The 19,837-nt window shown below is 40.3% G+C and overlaps 1 protein-coding gene across 1 annotated transcript in view; it reads left to right on the top strand.

Moving 5' to 3' along the window:
• The first annotated feature begins 893 nt into the window (after nt 1-893).
• Nucleotides 894-19,837, top strand: part of plekho2 (pleckstrin homology domain containing, family O member 2) — a 29,925-nt gene continuing 10,981 nt past the window's right edge. Inside the window, exon 1 of the mRNA XM_037697654.1 lies at nt 894-1,090. Within this exon, the coding sequence (XP_037553582.1) occupies nt 1,082-1,090 (9 nt within the window). The 5' untranslated portion in view covers nt 894-1,081. The remainder of the gene's footprint in view (nt 1,091-19,837) is intronic.

Here is a 19,837-nt window from a genome sequence, read left to right as displayed (position 1 = left end):
GTGTACTGCTTAGCAGGGAAAACGGTTTACTTGGCACTCTTCAGACTGATGAAGCCCTCTGGATAGAGGGTGAAACGTCTTTCCACAAAATAGAAACTGTCCAGGTGACCTGACTGACCATTAATGGATTTTGTACCTGGATGATTGAGCATGAACTCTGACGCCTAACTATAGGATTTATCAAAAAGGAAAGACTTAAGCCTAAGTAGACAACAGTCTCACGGACAGAAACTGGAAGTTGGTTCCACAAGAGAGGAGCCTGACAACTAAAAGCAGCTGCCTCCCATTCTGATTTTGGAATCTCTAGGAACCACAAGTAAGCCTGCAGTCTGAGAGCAATGTGCTGAGAGCTTACCCAAAGAAAGTCACGTGTTGTTTTATTAAAGAGCTGAATCAGATCATTTTATTGTATTTTTCTTGATAAGCATCAGCAGCCTTATCAAACTGTAGGTGTGATCTGGTGGCCCATAAGTGATCTGTTAGCTATTAGTTTTTATGGCTGCCACGCCTACCAGGAAGTTCAGATAAATCTGACACAGCAACTATAGCAAGAATCTGTCCGAATGTCCCGAGTAAAAGCAGCAAGATGGAGCAGACAGTGAGGGAATTGGTCGTAAAAACACCACATGGCGCTCAGAGGATGCTGCGCCTGAAGGCAAGCGCGATCTTTCAAACCCAGCCCCAGAAAGTGCCTCAAAGCCGGTGAGGAGCTCCGGGCCGGTGGGCGCACACTTCCTCCTCGTCCTCGACAGAACTGTTGATTCACGAGCGCAAAAAAAAAAAAAAAAAAGGAACTTCTTCAACCGGAAACCAAAAACTTTTTTTCTTGTTCTGTGCGTGTGAGCGCAGCGTCCTCCTCCTCCTCCGAGGCGAAAAGAGGAAAACGATGCGAGCCTCGGTGTCATAAAGCGCACAGTTCCTTGTTTTCAACATTTGCTGCTGGAAATGTGTCCTCCGCTCGTCAACAAGTGAGAAGTTTCAGGACGAGGGGAATAAAAACTACACAACCATTGAAACAAACTGCGGCGTCGTGTGATTTTGAGCGGACTGTCAGCCACATAACGGACCCTGCTCCTTTATAATGGAAGATGTGAGTACTCGGTCCAAATGTTTCGTGCTTTTGGACTTTTACTGAAGCGATGTCTCACTTTTACTGTGTTTGAGTTGTGTCACGTTGTACAAGGCGAGGGTGGAAAGAAAAACGGGCGCGACCAACTTTTCGCAGCAGGACCGAGGGCCCACGGACACGGTGTCAGTGTGGACTGAGAGTTTTATAAGATTAACAAGAAGGCGGTGTTTTACTACAACACTCAACATCTGCCACAGCTAATATCGTTTGGCTCGAAGAGCACCTGCCCACCTGCCAGCCTGTTGCTTCAGCTTGTTGCTCAAAACTCCCGAGAAACCCGGAGCCAGAGCCGCGGAACTCCGTTTAAAATATTACATTTTTAATAAAAACTGTGTGTGGGTGCAAACTGCAAAAAGCTCAAACAAAAGGCACGAAGGATTCTAAGTTGGAAGGGTGTTGTGCTTAGTTCGGCGTGATTACTACACCCATTGCATACTTGTGTGAATTGCATTATCTCATCAAGTGTTAGGTTACATACACAGCATTAAAGGTTTTTGGCAGGGAAGTCCTGTTTGAAGGGGTGGGGGCAGCCATCAATACTTCACTCATCTAATGAGTTAACATTTTACTAAATCAATGTACTACCCAAATGATACCTTCTCTGATTGTATAATTACGGGCTAAGATATCAGTTTATCCATCCATCCATTATCTTTACCCGCTTATTCCATTTTGGGTCACGGGGGTCGCTGGTACCCATGTCCAGCAATCACTGTGTGAGGGGCGGGGTACACCCTGGACGGGTCGCAAGTCCATCACAGGGACACATAGAGACAAACGAGACAAACAAACATTTACTCACTCACTCCTAGGGACAATTTAAAGTTACCAATCAGTCTAACATGCATGTTTTTGGTCTGTGGGAGGAAACCGGAGTACCCGGAGAAAACCCACGCATGCACGGAGAGAACATGCAAACTCCACCCAGAAGGACCCTGGACCGGGGTTTGAACCAGGGACCTGCTCGCTGAGAGGCAGCAGCTCTACCGGTTGTTCCACCGTGCTGCCCAATATCAGCTTAACAAAAGCTTAATAAATGTAATTATTCCAATATGAATTTCTGAGCAAATATGTCTGAGGAAAGACATAACAGGACCTAGAACTATTATATTTTACAGAATGTCATTAACCAGCAGTTAAACAAAAAAGTTGAGGAATTTTCTAACTAACTTCTGAGCTGCACCACAAGAACCGGACGCTTTGAGGAAGCAGCATTACTAGAAAGGGGAAGTTCTGCAGAGACATACTATGTTGTGTACAGGGGACTTGCTCCATGCGCTTTCACGAGCGCACTGCCACACCCTTTGAGTGTTACATGTAGAAAGTAAAACATTTAAGTTTTACACTCACACATTTCTCCTTCTTAGACGTTACGCACTTTCTCAAAATACCGCAACTTTGCAGACGTTGTGGATCATTTATCGCAGCGCAGCAACACACAATCCGTTCGTATTAGATGGCATCACAGAATGGTTCACGTCTGTAAGAGGTGGGAACACAGGGGGGCAGTTTAATTTGACGTGAGCAGACTGAAAATTGTACTGTCTATTGAAGACAATTGTGTAACTGTGAAAAGTTATGACACCATCTTTTATTTTGAAGGCTTTGGAACATATTTTATAACGTAGTCCTTAGCAGGTCTTAAAATACATATATGACAGATTACCAACACATGACACATCAATCTGTGTCATATTTATGCTTATTTAAAAAATATAAGTTGAAGCGTAGTAGCTCGCTCCAAATTTCCAGGTAGCATGCTGCACGTCTAGAAGCTCATTTAGTTGGTTTATAGCATTCATTGTGTCGAGATTACACCAGCAGTGATATTAGAGAAGCACTTGTTTCTGCCTAACAATATGTGCGTTGATGCCTCATAAGTTTCCCCTGAGATTAGACCACGGGACGCTCACAGAAACTTTTGTTGAACAAAAACAAGACAAACAAGAAACCTAAAAGCTGTGTTTCTAAGTTTGCTTACGTCAGTTGTTATATAATACAGTAGTCCCTCGCTACGTCGCGGTTCGTTTTTCGCAGACTCGCTCTACCGCGGTTTTTCAAAATAAGATTGGATGACACACAATTGATGGATGAGCCACACGAGCGGCATGGAATTTTCATTTAAAATAAATTATTTTAAATTATTTAGCACCTGCTGCACCTGTGTGCAGCCCACAGCTGCAAGAGAAGCTTCCTCCTGCAGCGCGTCATATCTCTGTTCTGCAGCGGAGGAGTGGGCGTGGCTAAGAGCGCTGGCAGATTGCAGATATTGCAGCAGGAGGCAGAGAGCTGAGATCATGACATGCTGTGCTCTTTTAGAGTGTTTAGAACATTGTTTAGAATATTGCAAGAATGTTGGAAGGGTTTAAAACACCTGTATATATATATATTGTATATACATATATATATTCAGTATATACATACATATATAAATACATACTAAAATAAATAAATTACTACTTGTATTACTATTCCTATACTTTGCAGTTTTTCACTTATCGCAGGGATTCAGGATATGGATCCCCCGCAATAAACGAGGGACTACTGTATATAAAGTTCACGGTCAGACGGTGGAATGAATAAGTAAGAGTAAATAAGTAGGTTGTGTTTTTGGAAAATAAAAAGCTCTAAATGGAGCTTGGGAGCATCGCTAAGTTTGCAAAGTTACATATTTATACAAAGCTTTTAGAGAAGTGACTTCGCCTTTATGTCGTGTTAACCGTTTATTGACCCTATTTATTTATTTAGTTGTTGGTTTGTTTATTTGTTTGTAATGCAATTTAAAAATGCAAATTTGGTCTTTTTATTGATAACTTGTTATGATAAAAAAAAATTTTTTCCCTGTAATTAAATGGGATCCCCCCACAAATCTTGGGATTGGATAAACTGTAAGGGTGAATGAATTGAGTCCATGTTAAAAAAAAAAACAAGACAAATGTTGAGATGTTTGATTATAACTTCCCAGCACCAAATTCAACGAAAACTCTCAGCACAAACACTTCATACAAATTGTTGAGCACGGCGGTGGAGGGGTCACGATATGGGCTTATTTTGCAGCCACGAGACCAGGGTATCTTGTGTGTCCTTGAGTTGAACATGGACTCCTCTGAACATTAAAGTGTTGTAGAGTTAAATGTGTGATTCTTTGTTTGACGACTTGGACCAAACTGGGTCACAGAACCGGATGATGATCCCAAACACGGCAGCAAACCTTTAACAGAATGGCTGAAAATGAAAAGAATAGGCGTCGGAGTGACCCAGTTAAAGACCAGTCCTCAAGTTGACTGGATCTCTGTCAGAGAGCTGTAAACAAAGGCAGTATTAACACTGAGAAATGCTCACGAGTGGTTTTTCTGAGGTTTTAAGACGTGTTGAGGATTAAAAAACCATTTCATTTTGTCTTTATAAGTAAAACTTTACAATGTAAAAAAGCATATATGTATTTACCTTTTTAATTTTTCATAAAACTTAAATTCAATGAAAAACTGCAGTTATGCAATAGATTTGTTGGACTCTGATGAATAACATGCATAAAAACTCGGTGTCGAAGTTTATTGAAGTGAGCTTTGATTTGCATTCACATGCGTTTAGTTGTAGGTTTTAATATATTTTAATATAATCTTTTTTTTTTTAATTGGGTATGTTAGGGCAGGTTTGAATCAGCGTTTTATTTATGGATCCGTCGACTTTCAGGATGCTCAGAGTAGACACGATTAGAAATATAATTTTATAAAGTTATCTTTAGACAAGTTGTTCATCTGAATTATTAGAAATAGCAGCTCGTTTTCATGTGAAAACTAGAACTGACGCAAATGATTTCAATAACGTTGGTTGAATCGTTTCCTAGTAACTTTTGTTAGACGTGGTAAGAGGTCATTTTGTGATGTGAAACCTGGGGTCCAGTTTGTCTGGGGAATCCCTGAGTGTCTGAAGTGAAACTGCCTGAAAAGGAACCGTTTTATATTCCAAGTGTTCATTTTGTCTTATTAGTGTCGTTCGAGTTTAAATCTAGGACAAAAACCTGACAAAAAAAAAATCTTCCATATTATTATTTTATTGCTTTTACGTCAGTTTTTAAAGTTTAGATATTGGAAAATATCTTGTATTTAGTGAGCTTTGCCGGTCCTCTCACATTGGTCTCTGCATTTAGAACGTTAAACCTACTTTCTTCCTCTCAGCTTTCCTTTTTGTCCTTTATCTTCTACCCAGAAACCCTTCATGACCCTTTGCATCATGGTCCTTTGTCTCCTGTGTGTGTCGTCCCCTTTATCTCCATTGCGCTGACCCAGAGTGCAGTATGTGACGTGTCTGCTTGACCCGTTTAGCCAAGAGGAAACAGACTGCCACATTATGCGTTGGCCAGAAAACAATTAACCCTCTCTTATGATTGCCGTGCGATTACGGCCCCTGCTGCACAATGAAAGTGTGTGTGTCAGTGCGTACGTGTGTGTACATCTTCTTACTGGAACACAGCTGACAGTTTCTGGGAAAGTAAAGAAGAGTTCTCGTTCTAAGTGCTCCGTGTCTTCTTGTAGGAACGACGAGTGCTCAGTCTGTGGAAAGATGAGCAGAAGATGTTTCTGGAAGATATTTTGCCAGATTTTGTTTACAACACAAGGAAGAGATCGATACGAAGTGAATAAGAAATGACCAAAGTTTTTCTTCCTTAATTGGCGGGACTATGTTAGCAGACAGGTTAGCAGGAAGACAATTCAACAAGATTGTTATACATGATGATTGACTGTTTTGGATGGGTGGGCCCTGTTTGGGTGTGTTAAAAGCCTGTTTCTGAGATTCCACAGGAGGTTGGCTTGAAGCACAGCAGTGACGGCATGAGACAGATCTGGTTGGCAGTCTGTAGACTGAAGAAGTCCTCCGGATGGGAGACAAAACGTTTATAGAAACTGGTCCAGATTACATGATTTTAACTTTTTTGTTGTTTATAATTCAACAACCATTCCATCAGCCAAAGAAACACATCTCCATTTTTATCTATTTGTTTTAACTGTACATGTATCGGCATTCATTATAAAGACTGGGCTAGTTGACTGACAGCTGCAGTGAAAGTATCGTTATCGCCCACCATTGACAAGCGAATGATGGACGATGATGTTTTTGCCTTTGTCTCACTGTATGTTAGCAAAATGTCATGAGCCACTGGATACATTTTAATGAAACTCTCAGAAAGTATTTATTGGATGTGCATCCACAACAGATTAACTTTTGGAGTTAATCCAATTCGAGATGGATTCCAAATCAAATCACTAGCTGCAAACGCAGTTTTACAGAAACTGAGTCAAAGATCTTCTGTGGGAGTTGCGGACAGTCAACACCAAAACAAACTTGCAGCACAAAATGATCACTTGAGATTTTGCTTAAGCTTTGTCAGCTGTGTTTGTTAGTAAAATATCTCATGAATAACGATGGATTTTCCTGAAACATTCATAAAATAATCAATAGAACTACATCTACAACAGATTATCTTTTGAAGTCATCTCAATCCAAGATGACCATCACTGCCAACTGACCTTTTAACCCTCCTGCTGCCCATGGGTCATTTTGACCCAAGGGCAGCAGGAGGGAGGGTTACAACATAAAACTGTCTATAACCCAGTTTAACACTTATCTACATGCAATAGTGCTTACAAATTGTGCAAGATCTTGTAGTATTTCATGATTGTGAATAATGTAATTAAAAACTGACCAAAACAACTATAATCCCACCAATTATCCACATAAGAGGATTTTATTTAAAAAGATAACGTGACAGGCGATGGGCATTATGCATTCCTTCAGGGCATGCTAGGTCTTTAATTTTCATTGCTGAGCCAAAGAAAACATTTTAAGATGTCATTAAATGTCTGCAGTTAGAGGTTTAGACTGATTTTAGAAAACCAAAAGTAGACAGCCATCCATCACAGAAATGTCAGGCCTTTGACGGTTTGACTCTGTGTAAGCTACATGTCAAAGTGTACATGAGAAACATTCAGAACGCTGCACTTTCCCCTTCTGCTCATGTGAAAGTCTGATCCATCCATCCATCTATCCATTTTCTTTACTTTATTTTTTCCTTTATGGGTAGCGAGGGAGTTGGGACCCGTCTCTAGCTGCAATTGTGAAAGACGGGTAACACCCTGGACAGGCTGCAAGTCCATCACAGAAAATTGGACTCAGTGTATGAGAATAAAATGTGTTGTTTCAGTCAAAAATTGTGGCCTGAACCTGTGATCTGTAAAGTTCAGTCAGGTGTAACACAACCATGTGTTTAAACTACTAACATTGATCGGTTAAGGCCCCTTCACGCTGGATGTGGAAGTCGCTACCGTTTTAAAAAATCATCCAGAACATAGATGGTCTTTGCAGGATCTTGGAGAGGTCCTCAGGTGTGTATTAAGAACACAGTGGTGCTCTTGGGATACAGTGTGATAGGTCATGAAGGGTTTTGAGCATGTATGAAACTTTCATAGCACAGTCATGGTGGTTTATTATGGTGATAGCATATCGGGGTCCTGCGTGGAGCAGTGTGGTGGGCCTTCTGTGGTGTCCATTTGAAAATACTGTACGTTGAGTTCATAAGACAGTCAGTTGGATTTAGACAATCTGTTAGAGCTCATGAATTGTGTTGGAGATGATGCTCAGCTACTACCACACCACTACATTTTAGCTCAAAACCTGTATTTTACAGGTATTGAGCTAAAATGTACTACTGAACTAATAACTCATTAACACCATCACATTTCCAATAACAACACATTCAGTGTAGGACAACACTCCAGTAGTCAATTACATGCCAGGGAGACAGAAAAGAATTTATCTGACAGATAACTCACCCAGCTGGAGACAGAGATTCTTGCCAGGGGACTGAACTTTGCGGTTGCACCAAGTAGAATTCCTCTGGTGGAGATGATCACAGCCACAGAATCAGCCATCCGCAACAACAAAATGAAAGAGGCTGAAGCAGAACAACTCAGAATCAAAGTTTCATCCTGCCTCAGCAATGCCAAACCACCACCTTCCAACATCAGTAGAGAGGAGAGGGACACACTCACCACTCTTAGCAAGGACAAAAACATCTTCATTCTCCCAGCAGACAAAGGAAGGTGCACAGTGATTTTGAACCAGAAAGACTATCATGAGAAAGTTATGAGACTCCTTAGTGACTTAACCACTTATGAACCTCTGAAAAGAGATCCAGGAAGTGGTTACAAGAAGTTAATAGATTGCCTGAATTTTTTTTTTGAGCAGGACAAGGCTATTGACCATTTTCTGTACCACAGACTGTACCCAGGGGAGGCCAAACCTAGTCTGTATGGTTTACCTAAAATCCACAAACAAGGTGTACCTTTAAGACCAATTGTTAGTATGATTAACTCTGTCACTTACAATGTTTCCAAATATCTGGCATCTGTACTCATCCCTTTAGTTGGCAGCTCAGAACACCACATACAGAACACCATGGACTTTGTGGATAAGGTCAGGGATGTCATCATGGAGACTGATGAAACAATGGTCTCTTTTGATGTCACATCACTCTTTACTTGCATTCCTGTTGATGATGCAGTAGAGGTGGTCAGTTTAAGATTAAAATCAGACACCACTCTGAGCAGTAGGAACACACTTTCCACAGAACAACTGTGCCAACTCTTGAAACTGTGCCTGCAGTCAACCTACTTCACATATGGGGAGCAATATTATAGGCAGAAACATGAGTGTGCTATGGGGTCTCCAGTTTCTCCTATTAATGCCAACCTGTACATGGAGGAGGTCGAAAAGAGAGCCTTGACGTCCTTTTCAGGGACACCACCAAGTCATTGGTTCAGGTATGTTGACGACACCTGGGTTAAAATTAAATCTCAGGAAGTCCAACATTTTACTGACCACATCAACTCTGTGGATAAATACATCAAGTTCACACGAGAAGATGAAAAAAATGGCAGGTTGGCTTTCTTGGACTGTGAGGTCTCAGTCTCTGATAGAGGACATTTGCAAACTGAGGTGTACCACAAACCCACACAGACCAGTATTTGCAGTTTGACTCCCATCACCCTTTGGAGCACAAGTTAGGAGTCATCAGGACTCTGTATCACAGAGCAGACAGCATCCCCACTAACTCAGGAGCCAGGCAGAAGGAGAAATCCCACACAAGACAGGCACTAGAGCAATGTGGATATCCTAACTGGGCCTTCCTGAAAGCAGAGAAGAAACCCAAACAGGACTCCAGTCAGCCATCAGGTGAAAAGGAGGAACCCAGACCCAGACCAGAGGTCATTCCGTATGTTGAGGGAGTATCAGAGAAACTGAGATGTTTATTTTCTAAACATAACGTCCCAGTGGCTTTTAAACCCCAAAATACATTACGGCAAAGACTGGTTCATCCCAAAGATCCAGTCCACCGGCACAAACAGAGTTGTGTTGTGTATGCTGTTCAGTGTCAGGAGGGCTGTGATCAGTCTTACATCGGGGAAACTAAACAGCCACTGGCCAAAAGGATGGCCCAGCACAGAAGATCAACATCATCAGGCCAGGACTCTGCGGTCTACACTCATCTCCAGGCCAGCGGTCACTCTTTCAGGGATGAAGATGTTCACATCCTGGACAGAGAGGAACGATGGTTTGAGAGAGGAGTAAAGGAGGCCATCTTTGTGAAAAGAAATCGTCCATCATTAAACAGGGGTGGAGGCCTCCGGGTTCAATTGTCCCCCTCTTACAATGCTGTTATTGCCAGTATCACTCAACCCCCTGTGAATAGTAAACAGCCATCAGTGTGCTAATGATCCATTGTTAGGCTGAAGGTCCTTCTTGATCATGTGATCAGCTGGTTTTGGTTGTCAGCAGCAAACTGGTTGATCCACTCTGTGAAGGTGCTATTTAAGAGACTGAGCTGAAAACAGCACCTCAGGCTGAGGAAGTCTCTCAGATGAGAGACGAAACGTATCTAGTTTTTGCTTTGTTTTGTTTTGTTTTTTTGAATGTCCAGAGGACCAGATTTAACTTTTTTAGATTTTTCTACCTGGATTATTGAGCATGCATCAGGATACTGAACTACTGTTTAGCGTATATTTTAGCGCTTTGGCGTGCCGTTTGGCATATATCTTAGTGTATATCTTAGATCCTTATATACTGTTTCTATTCACACTTTATATTTTTCTATTGTTGGGTGTAACTGGGACCCTGTGTACATAATTGTGTTCCACCTCATGTATCACATGTGATGAGAACGACAATAACATTGACTTGAACTTGAACTACTGAGTTGTAGACATTTACGTTTTCTGGCAGACGTCTTGAATTGGGTTGACTGCAAAAAAAAAAAAAAAAATAGTTATAGATGTGCACTCAGTGATTACTTTCTAAGAGTGTCACCAGAATCCTGTGGCTTATGAGATATTTTCCTAAAAAGATAGACAAGCAGGAGAAAACACATCTGATAAGCCTCAGAGAAAGTCTCGTCATAGTATTTACACTTGTCAGCTATTAAACCAGATGGAAAATGATAAAGTGGCTCTATGCCCCTCTAGTTTTTATCACTTTGGAATTTTATTCATTTATGACTTTTTCAAAACCACATATTTTATTTTTACTTTTACAATTGGCTGAATTGAATTGAAATGTTCTTTGAGGAAGTGTGTATATCCCTAATATAAAACCAGAGTGAGGTTAAGTAGCACAATGACGAAGAGGTTGGATAAAGGAGGAAGTTTCAGTGGCAAACAGTGGGGGTGAGTGTCAGTGAAAGGCTAAAAGCACCTACTCCTGCTGCCAAAAGTTTCCAGTGAAATGCAGCTAAGATCTGTAAAACTGGTCCCCAAATGTCATTTAATGATGTCATTCACTCTTTAGCATATTAATGATGTCATTACAGTGCGTTCTGCTGTGCGCCAGCCTTTCACATCCTTACATCCGACTGTTTTAGTTGTCTCTTTTCTCTGTCCTGTAGTGAAACAAGGCTGGAGTTGTGTCTCATATGTGCTATATATGGTTGTTAATTTGTAATGTTGTTGCTCACATGGTTGTGATAGTATTACAAAAATAGATTTCCTCTCTGAGTAACGATCTGTGACCCATGCTACCACCACAGCATCAACCGTCCAATGAGAAGAATGATTTGTTTACGCAGTTCTTTAGATAAAAAAAAAAAAAAAGATGGCTGGAGAGGGAACATACGTCACCCAGTGTGGCAAAAGAGTAATTTTAGCCTTAATTAGAATTTGAAACATAGTTTGCTTTAATTTTGAATCCATTGCTGTTAAAATGTTTAACCAGACCTAATTATTGCCCGTTGATGAAAAGCCAAAGTGTACAATATTATTTTTGCCCATGTTTGTGTGTCTTTGTACTACCAAAATATCTCGTGAACCACTGGACAAAGTTAAATTAAACCTGAAAAATTTTAATGAAATCTAAAATTAGGTGTGGTAGTAACATATATTAAGAACCTGAACAAGGTCTTTGTTTAAGACTTGGCTATTAACGAATTGGAGGCAAATTGGTCTGTTTGTTAGCAAAATATCTCGTGAACCACTTGATGGATTTTAGCCAAGCTGTCAGATAGTATTCATTGGAAGTACTTCTACAAAGGGAAGTGAACCCAGTTCAAGATGGCCACCACAGCTAATCAACATAAGCCAACACAAGAATGGTTGTAACAGTCAATTCTACATATTGAGCTAAAATGGATGTGGTAGAAGCTGTGAGTCCTTCACAATACACACCCTGAGCGTGACGGCTGTTGATACCATAAAAGATTTCTCATTATGAGTAAAGTTTGATGTCATTTTTCAGCAACAGACAAGAGACATTCCTTCAAAAAAGGTTTGGCCTTTAGGCCGTCCATCTGTCCATCCATCAGTTATCTTCCGCTTAGTCCGAAGTCGGATCGCGGGGACAGCAGCTTGAGCAAGGAGGCCCAGACAGCTCTTTCCACAGCCTCCTCCTCCAACTCTTCTGAGAAGATTCCAAGGTGTTCCCAGGCCAACCAAGAGACATAGTCTCTCCAGTGTGTCCTGGGGTCTTCTCCCAGTCGGACATGCCTGAAGCACCTCTCTAGGGAGGCGCCCAGGGAGCATCCTTACCAGATGCCCGAACCACCTCAACTGGCTCCTCTCGATGTGGAGGAGCAGCGGTTCTACTCCAAGTCTCTCCCAGATAACTGAACTTCTCATCCTATCTCTAAGGGAGAGTCCAGCTACAATCTCTTTCGGTCACTACCCAGAGCTCGTGTCCATAGGTGAGGGTAGGAACGTAGACCGACCGGTAAACAGAGAATTTTCCTTACAGCTCAGCTCCCTCTTCACCACAACAGACTGGCCTAGAGTTCACAATACTCCAGATGTTGCTCCAATCCATTTGTCAACCTCACGCTCCATTCGTCACTCACTCGTAAATAAAACCCTGAGATACTTGAACTCCTCCACCCGAGGCAGAACCTCATCCTCGACCTAAAGAGAGCAATCCACCCTTTTCCGGTTAAGGACCATGGCCTCAGATTCCGAGGTGCTGATTCTCATCCCAGCCACTTCACACTCAGCTGTGAACCGCTCCAGTGAGAGCTGAAGATCACGGCACGATGACGCCAACAGGACCACACCATCTGCAAAGAGCAGAGATGGAATCCTGAGGCCACCGAAAAGGAAACCCTCCACCCGCTGGCTGCACCGAGAAATTCTGTTCAATACTTTCAAGGAACCAAAATACTTAGACTATTTTAAATTTATATTGATCAATATTTCTCCATGTTTGGTACGGTCTTTAACTTAGCTGCACTTCTTTTAATTAATTCTCAGGTTGTTGCCACATTAAACAATACAACTGCTGTCCTTGACAGTGTGTGCATAAGAAATAAGAACAGTGGACCTTAAAGGACTCAGCATACTCCATCCAAAGCCGAACAGTCGGCTCGTGGTCACATTATTTTTCACAGCACCTTTCATAGTCCATGAGACATAGATGCATAGCTCCTGGGAAACCCATCCCGCTGCAGTATACGTCACCACACAGGTTTCTTCCCATCAGAGTCTCCATTCTGTCCCTGCATCCACCATTTGGCCACAAATCTATCATGAAGAGGGCATCACATTTCAGCAGACAGTCTCCTCCATATACAGTATCTGCATGATCTCCATCCTGGAGTTTTTGGCCATTTGACTAATTTAGTGTTTGAAGAGTCGTACAGCTAAATGTCTGAGCGCATTTCTGCACTGACATACTCACAAACTTCTGACCAACCACATAATACTTGGTGCACACACCAGTGAGACAAAGTTCTGCCCGGGCCTTGTGTTGAGAAAGGACGGGCGAAGCTGCTCTGAGAATAAAATGACGCAACTTTTGTCATGCAGCTACGTCAGCGAAAGCTGATTTGGCCGCTTCGGATGGAGCATGCAAGGGCCTTATGGGGCAGAAGCAGAAGTGGCCGGTCTAAATAAACTATGTAGAGCTGCATTTCATAGACAGACCTTTGAGAAATAGTAAAAAAAAAAAACACTACAATTCTTGTAGGACAGTAGATCCAGAGACTGTAGTAAATATACAAAAGCATCCTAAAAATGCTAATAGATGAAACTGCACTGCGTCCAGACGAGTCAGATCTGCACATATTAGGCCGTCAGTGGGTCGGTGACCTCATGGAGCCACATGTTCCTGCTTTGAGTGAGCCTGTATGTTTTTTATTGCAGGGTGTGCCGTGTTCATTAATGCTGCAGCTTTGGGTTGATTTCCAGTATTTAGTGCAGAACGTTTGCCTGTGACATCATTAGCTCCAGATGGACCAAAGAGGAAGTTGAAAATAAAGTTACCAGTTTCTCAATTGAATTTAAATCAGTTTAATTTAATTTGATCCAATTCACTTTAGCTAATTTTAGTTTATGTATAATAACAAGAAAAGCCTAAGGCCTAGAGTTTCTCACTTTATGCCAGTTTTAGACTAAGATGATCTTATTATCACTAATTTTCTGAGACATAGTGCTTCGAGTATGTGTTGTGAATGACTCTCAGCTACTACCACATCAGATGTTTGCTCAATTTCTGAAAATTATATCCTTTTTGTGTTTTCTGAAGTTGCTTAGTTGTGTGCATCTTGAATTGGTTTGACTCCGAAGGGTTGTCATCAGTTGTAAATGTACATCTATTCATGACCTTCTAAGCCCGTCTTTTGGCAGCAGGCAACAATAAATGTTGGGATGCCTTAAACAATAAGCAGATCCTAATTCAAACCCAGTAAGTTGCAGGCTAATAGTGTGACTGATTATGAAGCGTTCACACTATTATCATCCATTTTTCTTCCTTATGTTTTTTGGTGCGATTCTCATAGCGCAGTGTTCAAGCTATTGCAACAAATCATAAATCAAAACGGTCAGGACAACCCTGCTATGACTTTTGCTATTTTTCCTACTTTAGCTTTTTGAAATATTTAGCCTTTTCTGCCATTTTTCTCTCAAAGAAAATGATTTGAGCTCGTTTTACATCCGTCAAATCTTTAGATCTGTTTACATTTTACTGCTCCTTTCACATTTTGTTCTGGTTCAGTTTCTTTCAGCTTCTTTGTGCAAATTTTAACTTTTTTCAGCTACTTTCAACTGTTTTTTCAGCCGTTTTGTGCTCCTTTCATGTTCTTTCTGCTAACTACAACATTTTTGTGCTTTGTCTAACTTCTTTCTGTTAATTTCATATTGTTATGCTCCTTTTAGCGTATTTCTGCAAGTTTAAGCTTTTTCTGCTATTTCAGCTACTATTTAGCTGTTTTATGCTAATTTTAGCTTTTTCGGCTATTTCCTAATTTTTTTTAGCAATAATTTCAACTTTTTTCTGCCTAATTCAGCAAAAATGTGCTCTCTCCACTTCCTTCTGGTAAGTTAAGCTTCTTTCTGCCTTTTTAGCTACTTTTCAGCTGTTTGTTTGCTATTTGCAGCTTTTTTCAGATATTTCTCACTTTTTTGTGCTTATATCTGCGTTTTTCAGCCTAACTGGGGAAACGTGTTCTTTCTGCTTTCTTCTGCTAATTTAAGCTTGCTCTAACTTTTTAGCTAACTTTTTTGTATTTTTTAGCTCATTTCATTTTTCTTGGTAATTTCTCTTTCAGCCTAATTAACTTTTTATGCTCGTTTCAGCTTTTTCTGCTATTTCAGCTCTTTACTTATCTGTTTTTATGCTAATTTAATCATTTTCAGCTAATTCCACATTTATGGAGCTCCTCTCAGCTCTTTCCACTTCCTTCTGGGTGTTTAAGCTTCTTTCTGCATTTTCAGCTACTTCTCAGCTTTTTGTTGTTGCTATTTTCAGCATTTTGCATTTTTCAACCTAATTCAGCAAATGTGTGTTCTTTCTGCTTTCTTGTAGGCTTAGTCTTCTATTTCAGCTACATTTCAGCATGTTCTTTTAACTAATTTTAGCTGTTTTTCAGCAAGTTTTTCTGCAATAAGCAATCACACTGCATTTTCACAGGAAGTGCAATTTCTCTAGTTATTTTCATAAAGACTAATTTTCTCCTAATAATTTTTGTTTGATACAGCCCAGTAATTAATTTTAATCTAATTAAATTGATCTTTATCTTCTTTGTTTACTTTTTAACTAACATTTGTCAATCAGAAATGATAGCTAGTTGTACTGTAACCAGAGTTTTACTGTAGGGTCGTCACAGAAGAGCAACATCTGCCAAAAGGATCTTGGTTAAACTCCAGCTTCCTCTCCCAGCTCGACCTGTAAAGGGTTAATGGGGCTAAAGGTGTGAGAACCGATGAGGCTTGTGTTTAGCTCTAGCTGGGCAAGTCAGTTGGAAAATCAATGAATTCCAGATGTGCCCTGACCTAAAACTTCATCAAAAACACATCTGCTGAGGTGCGCCGCCTCTGCAAAAGCCCACACTTTTTCTTCTCTTCGAAGTCTGTGAGACATATTTTAGTGTCGCACGTTTTGTTCCTATAACTGCATAAACTTTTCTCCCTGCACGTTTTTATATCAGAACTGTGGTTTGTGGCTGATCTGTTTTAAAGCTCACCTCAGCACCACAGACAAGACAGCTAATGTCGTCACGACGGAGCTGTGAGCTGGTTAGTTTCAGAGCAGAGGTGACTTCCTGTGCATGTGTGTCCAAATTTATACCCCCCGTGCACCAATCATCAGGTGCCACGCTGCCGAGCTATGGTGCCTGAATAAAATAATGCTTCACTGCTTTTATGTTCTGAAGGTTTGGTTTTACTGTGTTTCACCCACTACCCTGTTTTTTTTAAATTTTTTTATTTCACGCTCACCCCGGTGAGAGGCCCCGTCTTTCCTGGACTAAGTGAAGCATCTTTGTTTTTCTCCACTCTTCGCAGGAGAAGCCTTTCTCTCCTTCTCCTCAATTGTCTCTCGTCCCCTGCTTGGCGTTCCTCTCTTTGCAGCTGCACTGTTGATTAACAGGCCAAGACAGACTTGCAGTTATAGTGAAAGTGAAAAAACAACAACTGTAAGATGACCTCGCACCCAATACCAACAACAGAAAAAATATATCCTGTCTGTGGAAGTTCCTCCAGCAGAAACACAACCCATGAACTTGCAGACACCTGCAGTTGTTGGTGTTTTAGTCATCACAGAAAAGGAGTGTGTGGTTTTATACAAAGCTGATTCTACAAGAATATATCTGTCAGACATTGCACAGAGGTCAGCAGGCTTGATCACCAAAAACAATTCAATTTCTAATAAATTACTTTGAGCTCTATGAAATGCCTTACACTGTTCCTTTGGCTTATATACATTTCATTATGGCAGAGAGGCTACCGTTCCTTAACAACAATTAATTAAAGACCAAGAATTTCTTCAAAGAATATGCATCACCTGCCACCTTTCTTGCCAGAGCTTCCAACTAAAATCATCTCATGCTGAAAAATGACAAAGTTATTGCTGTTTTTGTCAAACATTGAAAATAATGTTGTGCGATTAGGCCTGTCATGATAACAAATTTTTCTGGGCGATCAATTGTCTCAGAAATTAATTGCAATAAACGATAATATTGTTTGAAATTTAACAATAATTAGTAATTGTCAAATTTTATAAGAAATGTTATTTGTTTTGAGTGTAGTACCTGTTTTTGACCACCGGATGGCAGTATAAGACCGTTTGAACCAAAGGATGGATAGTTGAGCAGCGTGTCTCTTTAAGAAAAATGGGAGGGAGGCCCTTTGACGTGACATGGGCTGACATGGTGACATGGCAGACCCTCGGTGTGGTTTGAGCTCTTTCACAGAGCATTTTTTACACAAAGTTTTTAATAAAAAATTAGTAAACAAGTTCTCAGCTTCTTTTTGCAGAGAAAATGAGCCGTGTCTTCAGCAGAACGAGAGAGACACTAAGAAACGATAAAGCCGATAAATGAAAATGAGTTTGATAATTGTCATTTACCATACGATTAATTGATTTATTGTTTATTGCGACAGGCCTATATGTGATCACATCTTGTGGCAACCATCTTGGATTAGATGGACTTCAAAAGTTGTATTTTGTGACACTTTTATAAAGTTGCAACTTTGGGGGGGATGTCATTAAGGTCCACTTAAATGATCTGCTTAAGATTTAGCAGCAAGTCGTAGCGTGCTAATAAAACAAATCTGCATTTTAATCCAGATGTTTGTTTTTACGTACAATTCCAGTTCCTTTGTGTTATGTCAGTACGGTGCTGTGGCAGGCCACTGCTGCTGCCGTGCTCTTTAATTTGTCCTCTGAGGGCTTTTTGAACACAGAGGTGGCATGTTGTACCTCACCACACATCTGTGGAGAACTTGTAATAGAACAAAACACGTAGGCAGATAATGTGCAAATCAAAGCACAAACGTGAACACTTCCAAAATGTTTGTGTGAGGTTATAGGAAATATTGCTAAAGCTGGTGCCAAGTTGTCAAACAACACACTATTTTAGATTAACTGTGCAGTCTAAGCAAAACGTACTTACTAAACATGGCTTTGAGATTTGCTCTAACTCAATTTATCAAAAACGGTACAAACTTTTCTTTTCTGCTCTGGAATCTTCTTAGTGTTCTGCAAATGCTCTCTCTTAACCATTGCTAGATGGTTAGAAATAAGTTTTACAGTAGAGTGTTTTTTATTACCTTTCAAAGTTTTGTGGAAGAATTACGAGTATAAAAAATGCCTGTTAAAAATAGCTTTGTGATGTGTTGAAATTAGAAGAAAAAAGTTAAAAACTAACAAGCTAATGCTAGTCTGGATGTATCCAAGAATGAAGTAAACTGCCACCATCTTAAAACAGCTCCAGTCTAAAAACATTTGAGAGCGGTTCACAGGCCTGTCGCGATAAACAATAAATCAATTAATCGTATCGGCTTTACCGTTTCTTCGTGTCTCTCTTTCTACTGAAGACACTGGATGACAAAAGGCTCAACTCCGGTGCTCTTTGCTGACCCCTCCCTTTCTCTTTTCTTTAAAATAATAAACAAAGGGAGGCCCAGGCCTCCCTTGCAAAAGAGGTCTGTGATCTCAATGGGATTTGCCTGGTCAAATAAAGATTAATAAAAATCTATTTTAACCGTCCAAAATCGTGTTTTTGCATCGTTAAAAGCAGCAAAAGCTGAGAAGCTAAGCTACGAGTAAAGCTAACAGCTCGACCTCGGGAAAAAACCTCTGTCTTGTTGAAGCTCCAAAATTCATGGTTGAAACCCATGCCTTTGTCTAAAAAGTTGATTTTCTTTGAAAAAAGAAGCTGAGAACTTGTTTGCTTATTTTTTTTTATTAAAAGCTTTGTGTGACAAATGCTGTGCTAAAGAGCTCAAACCACACCGCGCATCCGCCATTTTGAGAACTGAAAAAAGGAGAGACAGCCCATGTTACGACAAGGGACCTCCCTCCCATTTTTCTTAAAGAGACACGCGGCTCGCTCCCTCACTATCCATCCTTCAGTTCAAACAGTCTTATACTGCCATCCAGTGGTCAAAAAAGGTACTACACACAAAAATTGACCAACATTTCTTCTTAAATTTGACAATAATTACTAATTATTGTAAAATTTCAAACAATATTATTGTTTATCGCTATAATTTCAGAGACAATTAATCGCTCAACAAAATTTGTCATCGTGACAGGCCTAGTGGTTCATGCAAGTGCTACTTTATAAGCCTTTATATCTCTCTTGATTTCACAGTACATGGTTATTTTCATAAAGTGATTATTTGTAAGCACAAATAGCAGCAGCAGTGTTGAGGTGTAGCACTTCTGGTACAGCTTGCGTCACTTTCAGCAGAAAGTTTGGTAGTATTTCTGCTGTAATACTCATGCAATGTGAAACTGATGGTGGTTTGAAGGTTGAGATAACAGCGTCTGATCTCATACTGCTGACTATCTCATGCTGCTGTATTCATTCGTACCCATCTACTCACAGACTCATGTTCGGGCTGCTGTTTAATATACCGCATTATTTTACATTATTAATGTTTAGCGTGTATCTGCACCGTTTAGCGTTTGTTTGGTGTATCAGTGCAGTGTGAGCTACTTTAAAAATGACCACGTCCAAGTGATCTACCTACTATAAAAATACAAAACTTACACTTATTTATAAACATATTAAGTATGCTTTTTATGTTTTAAGTTCTTGTTTTTAGTATTTTACCATGTTTTATATGGCACTTTGATTTATTGTTTCATAACACTGCATTTATTTTAATTTCATTTGACTGTAGTTTATTGTTGAATGTACTTTATATGTTGTTTGTCTAAAACTGGTCTCTC

This window comes from Nematolebias whitei, chromosome 2 (assembly GCF_014905685.2).
Source record: "Nematolebias whitei isolate Nwh7 chromosome 2, NemWhi1, whole genome shotgun sequence".
NCBI classification, from domain to species: Eukaryota; Metazoa; Chordata; class Actinopteri; order Cyprinodontiformes; family Rivulidae; genus Nematolebias; species Nematolebias whitei.
Note: the sequence above shows the minus strand (reverse complement) of the source record. Positions and strands in the feature narration are given on the sequence as shown.